Below are 20,402 nucleotides of genomic sequence, written 5' to 3'. Positions count from 1 at the left end.
TACTTTAAAAGCCCTCACTAGACTCCACAAATCTTAACCTACAACCCATCTCCTTACTCCCCTTTGCCTCCAAACTCCTTGAACGCCTCTTCTGCAATCAGTTGAGCAACCACCTCACTGAGAATAACCTTGATCCCCTTCAGTCTGGATTTCGCTCTCAGCACTTCACAAACTGTTCTCCTCAAACTTACAAATGATCTACTAATGGCTAAAACCAATGGACACTATTCTGTACTCCTACTCCCGGACATCTTTCCTGCCTTTGAAACAGTGCACCACTCCCTCCTGCTCAAAAACCTTTGGTCTCCATGACTGTGCTCTCTGTTGGTTCTCATCCTACCTATCCCACTGCACCTTCAGTGTCACTTACAATTCTACTTCCTGTTCTCCTATTCCTTTCTCCGTTGGGGTTCCCTAAGGTTCTGTTTTGGGACCCATCCTATTCTCAACCTACACCTCTGGGACAGTTGATTGCCTCCCATGGCTTGCAATTCCATTTCTATGCTGATGACAACCAAATCTATCTATCCTCAACTCGCTCCATCAGTCTCGTCATGCATCACTAATCTACTAACAGACATATCAGTCTGGATGTCAAACCACTTCCTGAAAATTAATGTATCCAAAACTGAGCTCATAATATTTCCTCCCCCTACATGCCCCTTCCACTGACTTCTCTGTCAAAATCAACGTCTCAACCATCAACCCATCTCCACATGCCAGGGCGCCAGCTGTAATCCTGGACTCTGAACTATCCTTTCAGCCCCACATCCAATCGCTTGCCACCTCAACCTCCACACCATTTACTATGCCCCTTCCTAACCAATGACACCACAAAGCTTCTAACTCACTCCCTGGTCATCTCCCGCCTTGACTACTGCAACTCCCTCCTCACTGACTTACCTTTGCATAGGCTATCCCCCCTACAATCCATCATGAATACTGCTGCCAGAGTCATCCACCTTACCAGCAGTTCAGTGTCTGCCAGCCCTCTATGCCAGTCCCTCCACTGGCTTCCACTCGCCCAAGGAATAAAATTCAAGATACGTACAGCAACCTATAAAGCCATCCACAACTCAACCCCTAGATACATCACTAACCTGGTCTCAAAATACCAACCAAATCGTTCTCTTTGTTCCTCCCAAGACCTCCAGCTCTTTAGCTCCCTTGTCACCTCCTCCCATCCTCTAAAACTCCCTTCCACAATGTGTCTATCTCCATCTCTGTCCACTTTTAGACGATCCCTGAAAACTCCTCTCTCCAGAGAGGTCTATCCTGACCCCACCTAACAAATGTACATGTATTTTGTCCGTCAACCCAACACCCACAGTTATTACCTTTTTGTATCTCTCAACCCTCCCTCTTAGATTGTAACGAGCAGGGCCCTCTGAATCCTCATGTATTAATTTGTATTGTACTGTCTACGCTTATGTTGTAAAGCGCTGCGTAAACTGTTAGCACTATATAAATCCTGTGTAATAATAATAATACATAAAATTCAGTTTATAAAAGTGATTGCATAGGTTTTCTGCCCACTAAATTTTGCTTGATAAAAATGGACTTAAATATTGTTTGTCTGTCTTGTTTTGTGCACTGAACTTTTTGAGGAGAAAATTAAAAAAAAAAATAATTTTAACGACTTCCAGACCAAGCCATTTCTGGCACTTTTTGTTTACATGTAACCATCAGAATTTTTTGCTACAAAATTACTTAGAACCCCCAAACATTATATATTATGTTTGCAGTTTACCTAACTGACTCCAAGGTCATATGAGCTAAAACTGCTTACATAGTTTTATTTATTTTTTAGCCTCTCCCTCCCGTGTTAATAGAAGAAAAGAGCCCAAGCTTCACTTACCCTCTCAGAGCTCAACTGCTGTCCTGAGATTCTTCCTCTGTCCAGCACTGTCAGTTCTCTTCAGGCTGGACAACACTTACATTATTTTGCGCATTTCCTGTACATCCAGCTTGTCTGTAACACGCTATCCTGGGGGAGCACCATCACACAGGCTGAGCTCTCAGAACTCCAGGACTAAGCGGCGCTCATGTGTCATTACATGGGTCAAAAAAGCTGGTGTTTGGCTTTAATTCTGAAGCCTTCCAACTTTGGTTAAAGCTACTGATTTGCATTTTCCTCCATCCATTCCCATTTTCAGCAGTGTACATTTTTCTTTGTTCCATTTACCACCAGATATGTAATGAAATCTCTTTTCAATTATGGAGGAACATGTGACTTCGTGATGTGACAATGCTGGCCCAATCAGTGCTGTCACATGGGTAGCTCCTAGCACAGTGTAAGCTTTGATTCCAGGGACTCATAGCTTACATAAGGCTTTCCTTTAGTTCTTCGCAGCTGAATGACAGGAAGGGTCAGAGAAAGGAGGTCTGCAATTAAAGTGATTGTAAACCCTTACCTTGTAAAACAACCCATTCAGTTTAAAATAGAAATGAAAGGCAAAACATTTGTGTATAGATATAAAAAAAAACATAAATACCTTTTTCCCTTTGTGAGTGATCACATAACCTCTGTTTTCAGCTGCATAAGAGCTGGTGGAGGAGAATCAGCATCACACTGATCTTCCCAGTGAAAGGCTGTGTTTTTGTGTGTGTGTGTGTGTGTGTGGGGGGGGGGGGGGGGTGTCAGGACAAGTCTGCTTTCCCATCAGAGCTAGGAAACTGACCATGCTGTGCTTTCCGGCTTAGTGTGCTCAGTTTTTATTAGGAAAGCAGAGGGTCTGACAGAAACACCAAGGATTTCACATAAATTAAGCAATACAAGGATAGGATCCTATTCCATACAAGTACATGGTATACATGGTACAGCAGACACACATCAGGAATATGAAATGTTGGGTTTACATATGCTTTAAGTGAACTTGTTGCTTTGCTCTATATGGGAACACTAAACCTTTAATAGGTAATATTTCATATTTAACATAAAAAAATATTTTATATGTCATTTTTGACTAAATGCTTTTACATTAGGGAAATCTTTATAAAAGCACTTTACATTCCTTTCAGTGTTTGAAACTGATTCCCCCAATAAAGGATCACAATGTTGTTTTCTCTTCTTTCAGCCCATCATTCCAATGTTTACACAAAATGTCCGGGAAGGATTCAGGTCTCTTGGATGTCTATGTAAGATCTAGTATTTTGGCATAATATTTATAGGGCAGTTTATATAGCCTATTGGCATGTAGTTGTGCTTGAATTGATATAAAATTAATTCTAGGAGAATAGTTGCTTTATTGCATCAGTAATAAATATTCAAGCATGGAAAAATATATTACTTGTCCTTTCTCCAAGCATATTGCAAATCTCCTCTTCCTCCACTTGTATATACTGTGTGTACTTTTCTTTAATTTTTATAAAGTGTCATCATATTCCATAGTACTAAAATTCACAACAGTTTTTATCCCCAAAGGAGCACAAAACTACCCTGCTCTCTAGGGCAGTGTAGTAGAAGCCTGCCAACCTGCCAGTATGTTTTTTATATTATTTTGGGAAAACCATACAAAACAATATGAAGAGCTTGTCCCAGGTGAGATTAGAACCAATAACGCAGCGTTTCAAGGCAAGAATACTAACTAGTAAGCCACACTACAGAGTTATGTATTTTTTATTAAGAAAGTTTTGTTTTTAAGAACATAACAAGCTCAAAATACGCCCTCGCAGGGGCAGAGCAGAACAATAACACATAAACAGACATCCTGCTGACTTGTATTAGTCAAATAACGAAATGTCCAATGACATCAAGAAGGGACAGCAAAAAGCCGAACCAAATAGCAGCAGTAATCCAACATAATATAAAAAAAAGAAGAGAAAAGAAAAAGAAAATAAAACAAAAGGGAATCAGAAAGGAAACATGAAAGAAGGGAAACTAGAAGGAATTACGGATCCAGGGCTAGCATAGGCAGCGACTATAGGAGGCCATAACTAGTAAGAGGCAGGGATGGCAAGGAATAACGTATCCAAGGTTCTCAAATCTTAAGGAATCTCGGATACGAATTATGAAGAACGCTAGACATCTGTTCATTGAACAACATAGCGTTCATCCGGCTCCTCACCCCCTGGAAGACAACCAAAGGGGTTCTCCAAGCTTGAGCTATAGCACGTTTGGCTGAAATAAATAGGTAGGATGCCAATTTCTGCTGAAACCTAGACAGACCCAAAATTGGGCAATGCAGGAGGGCCACCTTTGCATCTCTACGGACCATAATATGAAATGGTGTTTTGTAGCAAACCAAAAACCCTAGACCAGAAGCCTATCAATCGTGGGCACAACCACCAAATGTGCAAGACGTCCCCGTGTAGACCACAGTTCTGGAAACACCTATATCCGCCAGTCGGATTAAAGTGAGCAGTCTGAGCCGGGACCCAGTACCACCACAGTAGAACTTTGTAGGCTGCCTCAAGAGTGACTGTATTGAATGAACATTTCGCCACCATTCCCCAAGCCCTACGCCAATCCTCCGCCGCAATCGAGACACCCAGATCTCGCTCCCATTGAGAGACATAAGATGGGTGGTGAGGAAGATCTACTGTTAAGGGAGGCATAAATTACAGAAATGAGACCAGGGGACCCTGGGGAATGCTGACAAGCGTGTTCAAAGTGCGTTTTGCGGTAAGGGTATGTAGAGGTATGACGAAGGGATAGGACCTAGTGGCGCAATCGCAAATACCGCAATTGCAAAAAAAATGGGTCTTTTGGTGTTGCTGAGCTCACTGGTGCTTTCCTTCTTTATAAGAATTTTCCAAACAGTTGTTTTGGCCACGCCTAATGTTTTTGCTATCTCTCTAATGGGTTTGTTTTGTTTTTTCAGCCTAATGATGGCTTGCTTCACTGATGGTGACAGCTCTTTGGATCTCATCTAGAGAGCTGACAGCAACAGATTCCAAATGCAAATAGCACACTTGAAATGAACTCTGGACCTTTTATCTGCTCATTGTAATTGGGATAATGAAGGAATAACACACACCTGGCCATGGAACAGCCGAGAAGCCAATTGTCCCATTACTTTTGGTCCCTTAACAAGTGGGAGGCACATATGCAAACTGTTGGAATTCCTACACCGTTCACCTGATTTGGATGTAAATACCCTCAAATTAAAGCTGACAGTCTGCAGTTAAAGCACATCTTGTTTGTTTCATTTCAAATCCATTGTGGTGGTGTATAGAGCCAAAAATGTTAGAATTGTGTTGATGTCCCAATATTTATGGACCTGACTGTATAAAACATATGTCCGGCCCAACGTAATGCCTTCTCAGCTCGTGTAGTGGAGAGAAGATCAAGTGCAGCAGCCACCACATCTCAAGCTTTCCTTTTGGCCGTAGTCGGGCAGGCTTTCCAATTAGCGTCTACCACGGCCAATCTCGAGGTCAATTCCAACATCCTCTTCTCTCTGGCCGTTTTCTGGACGAGGCTATTTGAATAAAATGACCCTTAATGGTGGCTTTGTGAGCCTCCCACATAGAAACAGCAGAGGATACAGAACCCACATTGTCCATAAAATAGGATTGAATGTGCAAAAGAACCTGGGAGCAAGAAGCCTGAGTGGTGAGCATGGATTCATTGAGTAAAAAGAAAAGAAGGCTGAGTAATACCAGAAAGACACAGTGAATAGACCAATGGGTCATGATCAGACTAGTGTGAGGTCGAGATGACAATCTTTTGAATTAAAGATAAATGTTGGAAGGAAATGAAAACATGATCTATTCTACAAAAGCTCAAGTGTGGGGCCTAATAAAAAGTGTATTCCCGCGACGTAGGATGCATTTCCTCCCAGACATCAGCCAAACCATAAGCTTGCAGTGTCGCACGCAATTTAGATTCCTGAGAAAGGTCGTGGCTAGGGGTCCCTCCCGTTGGTTAATGGCGATCGACAGGAATTAAGAGCAACATTCGAATCACCCAGCAATAAGAGGATACCATGTTGGTGGAGCGAAATCACCTTCAAGTGAGAAAAAAATTTGTGTTGAAATCTATTTGGCGTGTAATAACCCACCAGGGTCACCTCCTGGTCCCAAAGGGTACACCGGAGGAGCAAATACCTACCGGTGGGATCAGCTATTTCCAGGTTGCAAGTAAACAGCAGATTGCATCTAAAAGCAATCACCACGGCCCTATGCTTCTCAAGGGCCGAAGCAGAGAAAAAGGTCGGATAATGGTGGGAGAGGTAGCACGGCATCGAGGATTAAGAAAACATTGTCTCCTGCAGGCAGACTACGTCCACGTCTTGGTACTTAAGATGATGGAACACTTTAGAAGGCTTGGTCGGAGAATTAAAACCATGGATATTTTGAGAAAAAAATCTTCAAAGGTTTTAAAGCCATATTGAGTCAAGGGAATTCAGCTGCCAAAGTACGCTAGGAATAACGGCCCAATCCTAAATGCAACCTTACCCTGGGCTTCCCCGGATCCATGAGAAAAGAGGAAAAAAAAAACAGGCAAGAAACAAGAGACAGAAGAAGAAAACGTACACTTTAAGGTAGTGTAACGAAACCACAATCAGTGGAAATTGCGTCCCAACCGTAAGGACACACATAGGGGGTGGCTCTACCACTGGGCACATGGGTGCGTCATAAACAACATAATACAAAAAGAACCTTCATGGGGAGGGGAAGAAAGGGGGAAAAGGAAGAGAAAAGGGGGGGGGAACAAAACAGGCCAAAAGACAACGTCAAGTACATTACCTTAATAATACATAATATGACACCATAATATATAAAGAAAATGGAAACAGTTACACTGACATATCAACAAAATAGAAATGAGGCATTCCCGGGTCATGGCCCCGTTCGATCGGAAGCTGGCACCAATATAAGGCATTGGACCATGAGCCAGGGAGGCCCCCAGTATTCATAAAGAGGTACAATAACACCCAAAAAAAAAACCCCAAGGAGCCGGCGGCATCCACATAATCAAAATCCAAGTATAACAAAAAAATTAGCAGATAAAAAAAAAATTAAAAATTCAGCTCAAAATAGACCAACAAGGGCCAGTCAAGGTCTCCGCCCCATCAGAAATGCGGAGAGTCACGGCAGTGGATCAAGCCATCTGAAAAGTGAAAAATCTTACCCATCCAACCGTACTCAACCTGGATCGGAGAGGGAAGATCCGGACAACGGAGGGGTACTAGGGAGCGTTTACGGCTACCAACGTTCTCCCATATATGCCCCATCTGAGATGGAGGATGGGAACCAGAGGGCCGCACTGGGCTGTCGGAGGTATCCCGCGAGGGCAGAAGGTGTAGCACCTCCAGGGTCGTCTTGGCCTCTTCCAGATTGTGGACAACATGGCTCCGACCTTGGTACGTGAATGTAAGCTTAAATGGAAAGCCCCATTGGTACTTGAAGTGAAGGTTCAAGAAGACTGACCTGAAGGGTTTCATCTGTCGGCGTTTCTGTATGGTGGATGGTGCCAGATCCGCGAACAGCTGGTACAGATGGCCTTGAAAGCGAAGATCCTGCTTGTCTCGCGCAGAGCGAAGGAGCGATTCTTTCGTACGTTAATAGGTGAATTTAATTATGATGTCTCTGGGAGGACCCTCAGACCTCCTCGGACCCAGGGCCCGATGAATACGATCGAACTCCAGATGGTCTATCGGTATCGCCGGATCCAACTCTTGAAAAAGCGCGGTAGCAGTGGACTTGAGGTCAACAATGGCTTCGGGCAGGCCATGTAGGCGAAGATTACCCCGACTTGACTTTATTCTCAGAATCTTCCAGGAGCAAGAGAACCGCGTCAAGCTCTCTTCTCAGATCTGAAAGGTCCTGTTCATTTTCGATCACTGTAGCCACGGCGTCCATCTTATCTTCAAGAACATCAGTGCGGCTGCCCAATTCACGAATTTCCTTGGTGAGATGATTCGCTAGTCTGGAGGTAGCGGTGTGAAGCTCCTGCTGCAGCATGGTCTTAAACCTGGCCAGGAGGTCCTCATCACGCAAGGGGGGCTGTGGGAGGTCTGCGGCCCTCGAGGAGGGCTGTGGATGGTCTGCGGCCCGCAAGGAGGCCTGTGGGTGGTCTGCGGCCCGCAATGAGGCCTGTGGGTGGTCTGCGGCCCGCAAGGAGGCCTGTGGGAGGTCTGCAGGGATGTCAGGCAGGCTCTCCATGTCCGAGAAAGCGTCTGGGCAGCCCGAGGGTAGCGGCAGGGATGCGGCCAGAATCTAGGCTGGGGCTTCTGCCGACGCAGCTGAGGAGCGCGGAGGTCAGGCGGCCATTCCCTGCGCTGCTCACGAGTCCCTCCCCCAGAGTTTTATGTATTTTGTTAGTTTTACTGATTTTAAAACAAGCTCTTATACAACAAAACAGAGTAGTGATTTGATTCAGGATCATGTACTCACAGTGGGGATGATTTACTAAAGGCAAATAGACGTGCACTTGCACTCATTTTTTATTGGTAAATGTAAAGTGGTAAAGCTTCACTCTGTAAAGAATAGGCAATCAAGTGCAAGGAAAATATAAAAAAAAAAGAAAAAAAAAAAAAAGCATTTTGCTTGCACATGATTGGATGATGGAAATTGGCAAAACCTTTACAACATTTACTAAGCTCTGGGGAACATGGCACAGTCTATTTGCATTTGCTAAATCAACCTCAGTGACTTCTAAGGAGGAATAAATGCAAAACATGAACTGATCTAAATTTTACATGAAACTTCGTGTGCACTAGCCGTAAAGCTGCTAGAAATTTCTCCATGCTTTCCATAGTTCATCCAGGGTGGAACTGACTGTTGTAAAGGAGGATTTCAGCAATTTATAAAGTTTTTTTTTTTTTTTTTTTTTTTTTTTTTTTTTTTTTTGATACTCTTTACTAAAAATGTTGCCATTCATATATATATTACCCCAAACCAAGGCTAATCCATTATTTTCAGTGGAGAATGGCTTGAATGTTCTCCTAGCCCCCTAAATTGAGCCATTATACACAAGAATCTTGTATACTTTAATATACTGTAGATTCTTCATTATTGCAGACGTTAATGTGGTTTATTTTCTTCTTTACCAGCAATTTTTCGATGGATATATGAGAAATTTAAAGTTCCACTAGTTCCTATTTATGGTGGTTTTCCAGTGAAATTTCGCACTTATCTTGGTGATCCCATCAACTATGATCCCAGTATAACAGCCAGTGAACTGGCTGAGAAGGTAAGAATTTGTTGAGCTTGTTATACAAGACATTCCACAGGAGATTATACCTCTACAAAGCTGCACCATCTAAAGCTATTTAGTTTCCTTCCACACATCTGCTGCCTTTTATATTGCATTTTATGTTTATCTGGTTTTAATGTACAGTGCAAATGGTTTAATAAGCTGAAAAAAAACATCATGAGGCATGCTGTCTGTGTGTAGAAGATAATTTATAGCTTCACCCAGTTTATTCAAGAGGAAGCAATTGTTCTTTTACCAGGTATACACCATGAATATACAGTAGGTCTTTCATAAGCGTTGTTAGTTTTATAAGGAATGTTGGCAGTGTGCATCAACACATGAAAAGGGCACCATCAAAGCTGCATGCCGTCATTTTTTTCACATCTGTGATCATGAGCATTGGCACAAGTATCTGTCACAGGGGCTGATTGGTTAGTGACCGGTATTCAAATATCCTCACTATTCCTGTTCTGGGGAAAACCCAAAGTTTGGTGATAATGGTAAACAGGACAATTAGAGAGGGTGGATCTCCCTAACAGAGGCACAGGCAGCATTGAAACCTGACGGGTATTCTAATCCTCTCCACTCTATACAAAAAAAAAAAAAAAAAGTTTTTTCCTTTAGTTACACTTGAAGTCTTGGTGGACTTCTGTGCATTTTATCACACACAACTTTAAACAATTCCAGGTATCCCTTATGGTGACACTGCCATTCTTGAAATCCTGCCCTTTTATTGCAGCTAAATTGTTGTTTAGTACATTTTACTTGATTGATCTAGGATGTGAACTGTGTCTTGTTGTGTTCTCCTTGTACTCCTTTTGGAGAGTATAGCAGGGGCTGGTGACAGCATCATTTTGCAAATAGCAAAGAAACAAATGTACGGCGTATCTCCACCTGAGAAGTGTCATGAGTTCTGTAGCGAATGGTATGTAAACTACAAAAAAAATTTTAGTTGGACATACAGTACCTTTTTAATAAAAGCAAAAGTGTTTATATGGGTTAAAGTGCATTTCCATTTTTGCAGCCAAATTGTAATACCTACTTTATATTTGCTACATGCCTCCATTCACGTAGCATAACTTAAATTAAAAAAAAAATACATTTTGCAGCTCACCTTTTTTAGATGCTCTATTCTGGACTCTGACAAGGAAAAATCCTAGGTAGTTTACTTTGTTTATGAAGGGGCTGGGCATTTGTGTTTTCTATAACTAATCTCATCACTTTTGTGCAGATAGGTCTTCATTATCAGTTGCAGCTAGATTTGAACACTGTCTCTCCCAACAAAGGGTTAAAGGGTGTAGCAGTTGGGTGTCTTGCATTGTAAGTTAATGGGGGTAAACCTGGGACAGGCTTACTGTAACATTGTTCCAAAAACCTTGCAGTCAACCATGGCACCTTCTTGAGAGAAACATCTAAAAGGTACGAAATACTGCAAAAAAAAAGTTTAGGCTTGCTGTGTGAATGGGAACACATAACAAACATACAGTATATAGTGGGGTTTTCTCAAATTTGATTGCAAAAGTGGAAATAAGCTTTAAAGAGTAACTCCATTTTCGTGGGCAAAAATAAATTGGCAAATAAAAAAATATCTAGCATATACAGTTGCGACTCAAGTCATATTGTAATTGAATTCTATTTAAAAATTACCTTTCCTATTCAGCTTGCAGCACTGTAATTTTCTGTAAAATGCAATGCAATATGGCTACCTGGAGGCATTCTGTACACAGTGTAGAGAACGCTCTCTAAAAATGTCATTTTCTACTTGAGTGATTGGCTCACTGATTTTCTCTGAAGTCTACACTAAGATACAAGTCAGATTTTTGGCATCCCCTGCAACAAAAATGTCATTTTTGATGAGATACTCCCAAAAGGAAATTATATCTAAAGGGATGCAGACCTTGCCAATTTCCTCATTGGAGCCCTGCAGGTGCAGCAGCTGATTGATAATTCTAAAACCACTCCTATACAGATTCACTCTTTAGATGGACACAGACAAACAACCGTTATTTCTTCAGAATAACAAAAGGTAGGAATCTGAAACAAAGTTTGATAAAATCCTTTGCAATGTACATAGACCACCCAAAGGGGAAACTTCTCCCCGTACTATTGTCACAGAGAGTGGGGGGATTGGGCAGCGACTGCAGCATTGGGAACATGTTACATGACCCTAAAACAGGTGGAATATGTAACATGTTCCCAAAGGTAAACTTATCTTTTAAGGTAGATCTAAATTTAAGTTACTAAAAATCTCATATAACCTTCAACAAGCTAACTTCAAAAATAATTTCCAATCCCTTTAAATCTGCAGCTTTTCTTAGAATAGCACTTGGTGATCCTGCCATAAAGGTCCTGTTATAGGGTGACCACATCCTGTCACTGTGTCCACATTAATTTCATGCAATGTCAGCTTGTCACATGTGTTTCCATTGGAGACTACTGTATAAGCAGCCTTGCCAATGCTCATGTCGCAGGCATGGTCTGTTATTGACATTCAGCTGCCAAAGGAGTCAGTGCATGTTTGCAGATAGGAATAGACTGCAAAGAGGCAACAGGAAAGCAGTAGCAGTGAGATGAAAAAAGGGTGAAAAAGGTATAAACGGATTTCTCCAGAAGTTGATTATGATATTTAGAACTTTAGCTAACTGAATGTCATTCATTTAAGGTTTACATTTACTTTAACCATATGGCAATATGTGTTCTTTGTATACAGTGTAATAAACATGGCATTTGTGCTTACTAGTAAACCTTTGTCTTTCTTTCAGACAAAATATGGCCTTCAGTTACTCATAGACAAGCACCAAAAAATCCCTGGAAATATTTTTCGTGCCCTGCTGGAAAGGTTTCACAGCAGAAAGAAAGAAGATTAAAGTGCAATTTGTACTTAGACCTTCAGAAGCACAGTGATGTCTTTTTATAGATTTTACTTTGATTAATATTTTTTTTCTATGGACATTTTTAGTGATTACTGAAACAAAACATTTTTTATGTAACGCAAACATGGAATGATACTTATCTTCAAGATTTCTTGAAATGTTTTATCAGGTTTCTTAGAAGTTGAGTCATTGCAGTATTCTGTTCCTAGGTTGAAAATGTGTATCATATGTACAGACAATAAAATCAGTCCAGCTTAGGGTTCATGTACACTACTCCTGATAAACTCACATTTAGGAGCTTTTCTGCGTTTTTTTTTTTTCCAGCAGCCCCTGAATTCTCCCTAATGTTTTCCTGTGTGTCCATGTACACATAGTCGTTTACAGGCAGTTGAGTTTACAGTAGTTTTTTTGAACGCACCAAACTTGCGTTCAGGAGTAGATTTTATTAGCGTTTCAAACGCCAAATGCTTGTAAACGTGGCTAACTGTGTTTATAAGCGCTTGTGTTTAGAAGCGTTTTTTAACTGCTCCATATCCAGATGCTGTCCAGAGCCTTATTTCATCATCAGAAATGCATGCAAAGTGTTTTCCATGTATTCAAACGGACCCAGTACACCAGCACAGTCAGCTCCAGGTTTTGCGTGAAGGAAAAATTAGTAGAACGTGCCGTATTATGCTCATGATGGGATCCATAGTGAATACAACCAGAAAAGACAGGTCATCTTAACACATACTCCTCTCTTTGCTTATCTCAAAATGTCTGAAATAGTTAATTTTTTACAGTTTTTTCAGTGCATTCTGGGCATTTTGGAAGGTCTTCTGAAGGTTATCTTAAAAAAAACCCTTCTAAATGCAAACGCGCATAAACGTATGCAAACGTGGCTAAACAAACGCTTTTTAACCTACGTTTTCCAGCAGTCAGTTTCCATCGTTCAGAAGAGTTTTCCAAACGTCCCGTGTACATGAGCCCTTATTGTGGAATGAAGGGTTAGTCCATGCTTACAATTAAACCTGCCCAAGAAGATGATAAATCCTTGTGGTGAAAATTTTAACACTCAAAACTCCCGTCTGTAGGCCAGCCACACCTCCTGCAATGCCCGATCATAAAAGTTGCAGTCCGTGTACTTGCATTGTCCTATAATTAAACTAGATCAGACACAACATTGAGGGGTGAAAACAAATGTTGTAATCCCGTCACATATGTGCTCATCCAGTTGTGGTGTTTAGCCATCGCATTGAATTGTGATACATTTTGGATCATCACTAAGTATTGAACTACAGGGATCGAACCGCATGATGTGCAGTTCAGTGCGTGTACGAACCCAGGAATGCAACTGTGGGTTGCATCTTTTAAAGGTGTCTGAAACACCGCATAATGAAATGGAGGGGTAAGCATGTTTTGAAGATAAATGAGTTTGCACATTTTGATTGGCATCTATTTTAGGTGTGCTTGCTAATGAAATTTATTGTAACGTGACAAAGTTCAACTAACGCCTAAAATTGTCCACATACATAATATACACGTACGCTATAACAGAAAAGCAATAAATAACTTATACACCAGACATTCTCATCTAGGGTTCTTCAAGAGGTTGCTAGGGGTTCCTTGAGCTGTGGCTGACTGACCTCCCATTAGATAGTGTCTCCATAGTTCCAGGGCCAACAACGATTAGGAGAGCCAGCTGCATGACACCAATCATGTTTTTAGATATCTGTTAGGATATAATTTTGACCACCATTGCATGGCAGGTAGCAGGTATTCTTCCCACTGACCACCATTGCAAGGGACATTTTATTTTTTTTTACTGACCCTAAGTAAGAGCCCAAGTACACCCTTACAGCTCTAAGAGTCAATCGGGTGTGCTGCACGCAAAGTTATTGACAAGGAACATGCTGACAGTTAGAGGAGAAGAATGAGTTAATTGGTATGCAGTTGCTCTTTTCTCTTTACTTATGGGCTACAGGCAGAAATACAACCTAGCTGGATTTCTTATATGCAGTAGAGAAAAGGTCACTAGCCTAAATGTGGTGTCCAGCACGTCGTTTTAAATTTCAGGGCAGGATGGACTGAAATACAGATTCTTTAGCAGCATAAACAGCAGTAATGTAAATACTTCAGCTGTGGATTTATCTAGTTGACTGGATCTCAGCCTTAAATACAGGCATTAATAGAAACTTAGGGGAAGTTTTGATCATCTTTTCATTTTAAAGTAAAAAAGTTTGAGCTGGAGTTCCACTTTATCTCCCAAGTGATAACAGGCACTTTTAAAGCAGCACATAGATTATGCAATTTTCCTTCCTTCCACCCCTTTCTGCCTCCTAAACATTCCTATTGTCGGTGAGGCAGCCTAATTTAGTAGTGAGCCAACAGAAATGACTGTTAGGTAGCACCGAGAAAGGGCAGAAAAATCCAGGATTTGGCATTAACGGTAAGGTTTTGGAGGCTGGTGTAGCTATGTACAGGTACCACCAGTTGGTGTTTGTACTGACAAGATATCTTTATTATATTTTTAAATAAGTAGAAACTGTAGTCAAGAGTTCTTCTATATTTGTGACTGTTATTGTAGCTTTTTTTTATATGCTGAACCTTGTGTGTTTAGGTTTTTATGGTCTGTTAAAAAAAAAAAAAAAAAAAAAAATCTACAGTGGATAGAACCACCATGTGCTTGTGGCAGAACTATTATTGATTTAAATAAATTGTGATTTTTTTTTTTTCTATTATTAACAATGTCTTGAAAAGGGCTGCAATATGTCAGTATGGGGTTTATTTACTAAAGCTGGAGAGTGCAAAATCAGGCTCACTTCTGCATAGACACCAATCCGCTTCAAACCTCAGCCTGTTCATTTAAGCTTTACCAATACAAACCTGGAAGCTGATTGGTTTCTATGCAGAACTGAGCCTAATTTTGCACTCTGCAGATCACTATGAACTGTTATGAGGTCTTTTGGTTAAAGTGTTCCTCTAGGAACTATCCTTGCCATTATCCGGCCCTTGGGGCACTGTTTCTCCCACTGATACAAGTCACTATACCTCCTACTGATACCAACAGTGGGGCACTCTTTCTCCCACTGACACCAACAATGGGCAGTCCTCCTCCCACCAACAATGGTGCACGATTTGTCCCACTGATAGGAGGCACTATTTCTCAAACTGACACCAGTGATTTGAATATTTTCTCCCACAGACACCAGTGATGGGTCCCTATTCCTCCCAATGATACCAACAATGGAGCATTATTCCTCCCCCTGACACCAATGATGGAACATTGGTTGCATCTACTGACACCAGGCCATTTTCTATTCCCACTGAGAAAAGTCCAGTCCCCTAAAGTCTGAAGGACAGTTTTTATTTATGTAGTTTTGGAGTCCGCATTGGGGAGATTACGCTCTTTATTTTTACTGGTACCCTATGTCACTGAGAAAGTGAGGGGGGTTCCAACATTTTAGAATTGTCTCCAAAACAAAAGGCAAGGAAAATCTTCCTTTGGAGACACCTGTTCTGGGGACAGCTGTCTAATTTCCTGTTGTGTCTCTGGGGAAAGAAGTGAAATTTGCCCAATGGTACACAGACATGAAAGAATATATACTTGCATGTCTTCTATTCAGGTAGACACAGGATCACAAAACAATATAGTAACTACTGCTGCATAAACGACAGGATGCCAAACTTGGTTTAAATGGTTTTGTTATGACAGTTCATGCTCAGTGTACTAAATGGTATCCTCTATCTTATCCTGTCACGGTGGTGCAGTGTTTCATACTGTGAAGAAAGCTCAAAATTCTTCTAATAGCTTTTATTTCCATACACACAAATGCATTTGGAACACTACACATGCTATTCCAAATCAAAACATGAAGAAAAATATATCAGATTTGTGTTGCTCCTCTAAAAAAAATTGAAGAAAAGTGAATATTAGACTGTTCAAAAAAAATATCAGTGTTTTTGTATTCTTCTTTACAAACTCAAACATTCACTATATAAACTGAAAAATGATTGAAGATTTTGCTTTCCTTTGAATCACTTCATTAATATTTGTTGTATAAGCACTGTTTCTGAGAACTGCTGTACATCTGTGTTGCATGGAGTCAACCAACGTCTGGCACCTGTGAACAGGTATTCCAGCCCAGGATGATTGGACTACATTCCACAGTTCTTCTCTATTTCTTGGTTTTGCCTCAGAAACTGCATTTTTGATGTCACTCCACAAGTTTTCTATTGGATTAAGATCTGGGGATTGGACTGGCCACTCCATAACGTCAATCTTGTTGGTCTGGAACCAAGATGTTTCACGTTTACTGGTGTGTTTGGGGTCGTCTTGTTGGAACACCCATTTCAAGGGCATTTCCTCTTCAGCATAAGGCAGCATGACCTCTTCAAGTATTCTGATGTATTCAAACTGATCCATGATCCCTGGTATGCGATAAATAGGCCCAACACCGTAGTATGAGAAACATCCCCATATCATGATGCTTGTGCAACCATGCTTCATTGTCTTCACAGTGTACTGTGGCTTGAATTCAGTGTTTGGGGGTCGTCTGACAAACTGTCTCCGGCCACTAGACCCAAAAAGAACAATCTTACTTTCGTCAGTCCACAAAATGTTGCGCCATTTCTCTTTAGGCCAGTCAATGTGCTCTTTGGCAGATTGTAACCTCTTCAGCACATGTCTTTTTTTCAACAGTGGGACTTTGCGGGGGCTTCTTGCAGATAGCTTGGCTTCACATAGGCGTCTTCTCATTGTAACAGTACTCACAGGTAACTTTAGACCTTCTTTGATCTTCCTGAAGCTGATTGTTGGCTGAGTCCTTGCCATTTTGGCTATTGTTCTATCCATTCAAATGGTAGTTTTTCGCATTCTTCCATGTCTTTCAGGTTTTGGTTGCCATTTTAAAGCATTTGTGATCATTTTAGCTGAGCAGCCTATCATTTTCTGCATGTCTTTTATATGTTTTCCCCTCTCCAATCAACTTTCTAATCAAGGTACGCTGTTCTTCTGAACAATGTCTGGAACGACCCATTTTCCTCAGAATTTCAGAGAGAAATGCACTGTAACCAGCATGTACAACATTTGCTGCCTTCCTTCCTTAAATAAAGGCAATAATTGCCACCTGTTTTTCAAAGAATGAATGACCTCTCTAATAGAACTCCACACTGCTATTATTTTGAACATGCCCCTTTCAATTAGTGATTCAATTACACAGAATCAGCAGCATGCATGTCATGACTGTTGGGTCTGTTGGATTTCTATTACTCTACTACATCTGCTAGTAAATTATTTACCATGTAGAAATATTTCTACCAAAAACAGTGATTGATCAGGTTAATGATGTCTGACTGCTATTATTTTGAACACAACTGTATGTATATATGTGTGTGTGTGTGTGTATATATAGATGTGTGTGTATGTGTGTGTGTGTGTGTGTGTGTATATATGTGTGTGTGTGTGTGTGTGTGTGTGTGTGTGTGTGTGTGTGTATATATATATGTGTGTGTGTGTGTGTGTTTTTTTATATATATATATATATATATATATATATATATATATATATATATATATATATATATATATATACATATATATGTGTGTGTGTATATATATATATATATATAATGTATATATGAGAGAGCAAGGATTTTAACCCTTCTGTACTCTAGCCAAAACTTTTTTCAGTCGTGGATATACAAAACTAAATGAAATAAACAAGTTTTAAACAAAAACATACAAAAAAAAAAAATAAAATATACTTGTTTTCAGCTGAACTCTAGGCTTGTATATTAGCACAAATTAGTGCAGCTCTGTAATGATTAATATATTACTACATCTGTTTAAAAATGCAAGCAATGTAAGTATCTGAATTTTATCTGGTATTAGGCCTCATGCGCACTGGGCATTTTTACAGCTGCTGTTTTGGGCATCAGGCGTTTTTTTTTCTACAGCCAGTAAACTCATCCGTATGTTATCCTATATGTCCATGCACACATAGGCTTTTTTCAGCATTTTTTGGAAGGGGTTTTCAGGCTGGAAAAACCCAGAACTACTGCATTTGAAGAGGAATTTTTCAGCTGGAAAAACATTCTAACGCTGAAAAATGCTGCAAAAAGTGGCTATCCGGTGACTATGAGCAGTTTTGAGCCTCAAGCTTTTGTGGGAGTATAGTTTTGCTAAAACGCTAAAAAAATAATTCATGCATTCTACAGCTAACACTACTGGTGTTTTTAGAACATCCAGTGTGCATGAGGCTTCAGCCTCTTTCAGTCTCTGTACAGCAGGGCTGAAGTGTAAGAGGAAGAAGCATTACAGGTAGCCAACCACTTCAAGTGCTGCCAAGAAGTATACTAATAGGAAGAGAAAGCAGAGTGACAGAGCGAGAGAGGATCTCATCACTGAGCTGCTTCACCTTTCACTGTCCAGTCACAGGCTGAGGAGGTCTGGGACAACCTGGGCTTAGAGAAAGTGGGTTGAATGATTCAGATCTTCAGATTAAGGATATCTTGTGGCAGAATCTCATTTAGCAGTGAAAGCTGGTTTTGTTATATTATCATTTAAAGCCATTTTTATTGTGATATTTATGACTGGAGTTCTACTTCAAAGCTCAACTTGAGTTAAAGAAAATGTTATAACATTAATAAGGTTAGGAAACACTGAGATTTGTATTGTTTTGATTTCCTTTGAGAGGAAATTCCCCAACAAGGACACAGCGTAATAAAAGCCTAGAATTCTAACCGTCTCCTCACTATGTTCAAAGTTCCAGGAAAAAAAACAGTTTTGGCTTGAGTTGTTATGGGTGTTAGGACTACAGAACACCCCCATCTCCTCACCTCCATAACACAGGGAGATGTTCTGTAGTTCACAGTGGTGAACGGCCTGCTAACACTACGTAAGATGACACAAAGGTAACACTGGATTTCTGGCTTCTGGTTTCAACAGGTATTTTTCACTTATCAAACAAAACTAAATTCTCTCAAAACGTCTTTCAGACCAGCACATGAGAGAACGCAGCTCCTCTTCCTCTCGCAGGAAACACATACCCACATAGACTTCAAATTAGAGCCTCTCACCACAGTCCTCAGTTATTGTGTTTCCTCCGAACAAGTAGGAACACACAGGAACTGGGAGGACTGCGTTCTCTCAGGTGCTGCCTGAGAGAGGTCTCTGTTTTTCTTTTTCAGGGTCAGGGATAGCTTCTGCACAGGTTGCTGCCTCTCCTCCATGGTCAGAGGGACATCTAGAGGATGATGAGGATGAGGCAGAGGATTCCTCAGCATCTAAGTATCAGCTGTCGCTGGAGGATGTGGAGTATCTCACGATTCACATCACCTTAGGCAGTGTTTCTCAACTCCAGTCCTCATGGACCCCCAACAGGTCATGTTTTCAGGATTTCCCTCAGATGAAACAGCTGTGGTAATTACTAAGGCAGTGAAACTGATCAAATCACCTGTGCAAAATAATGGAAATCCTGAAAACATGACCTGTTGGGGGTCCATGAGGACTGGAATTGAGAAACACTGACCTTAGGCATGGAAGAGGAGGAAAGAGATCTCTCTCTCCATGATAAAATGTATCTGGGCCATAGTGAACAAAAAGGTAGATGTTTTCCTCTGCATTCGGCCATCTCAGACATGATAAAAAAGGAACGGCAGGATCCGGAAAGGAAACCGTTTTTTTTCTAGATTATTAATATTATTATTATTATTACAGGTACTTATACAGTGCTGTCAATTTACACAGTGCTTTACATATATTGTACATTCACACCAGTCTAGATCTCACAAGAGACGGTTTCTGTTTGAAGAAGACTGCGTCAGTATGGAACAAAGTGACGTTTTTGACACTTTTTTTTCCCAAGTCTCAAAAAGCACAAACCTAGCTTTTGAAGACATGGGGAGCCTGAAAGAGGCAATGGACAAAAGAATGGATCTGCTGCTGAAGAGAGCATGGCATTCCACAATGGAGACTTTGAAGCCAGCTATGGCAGTCACATGCGTAGCAAGAAATCTCAAGCATTGGCGAAACCAGCTTAAGGCGCACACCAGTGCAGGGACCCCAAAGGAAGAGATTCTAGATTCCTTCCCTACAATCTCAAGAACTGTAGGGTATATAGCGGATGTATCCGCAGAATCCATACGCATGACAGCTCACTCAGCTGCCTTATCTAACTCCGTGAGAAGGGCCTTATGGTTAAAGACATGGCACGAGTACTCCACATCAAAAGTCAAGCTGTGCAAAATCCCTTTTTCAGGAGATCTCCTTTTTTGGGCCAGACTTATAGTCAATTTTGGATTGCACAGCAGACAAGAAAAAGTACTTTCCTGTGAAAAAGAAAAAAGAAGTTCAAAAACATTTTTCGTCCCCAGAGAAGCTTGCAAGAGATAAACCGCAAGGA

The 20,402-nt window shown here is 40.9% G+C and overlaps 1 protein-coding gene across 7 annotated transcripts in view; it reads left to right on the top strand.

Annotated features, from left to right (window-relative positions):
• Nucleotides 1-16,016, top strand: part of TMEM68 (transmembrane protein 68) — a 34,618-nt gene extending 18,602 nt beyond the window's left edge. For all 7 annotated transcript variants that reach the window (XM_089678455.1, XM_089678451.1, XM_089678450.1 and 4 more), the window contains 3 exons: nt 3,078-3,138; nt 9,003-9,142; nt 11,908-16,016. In XM_089678455.1, coding sequence (XP_089534581.1) covers nt 3,078-3,138; nt 9,003-9,142; nt 11,908-12,012 — 306 coding nt within the window. In that variant the 3' untranslated portion in view covers nt 12,013-16,016. The remainder of the gene's footprint in view (nt 1-3,077; nt 3,139-9,002; nt 9,143-11,907) is intronic.
• Nucleotides 16,017-20,402: the final 4,386 nt, after the last annotated feature.

The sequence above is a fragment of the Staurois parvus genome, unplaced genomic scaffold (assembly GCF_062004578.1).
Source record: "Staurois parvus isolate SC_StPar_1 unplaced genomic scaffold, SC_StPar_1.0 ptg000205l, whole genome shotgun sequence".
Lineage (NCBI taxonomy): Eukaryota > Metazoa > Chordata > Amphibia > Anura > Ranidae > Staurois > Staurois parvus.
This window is presented reverse-complemented; position numbering and strand designations above follow the sequence as displayed.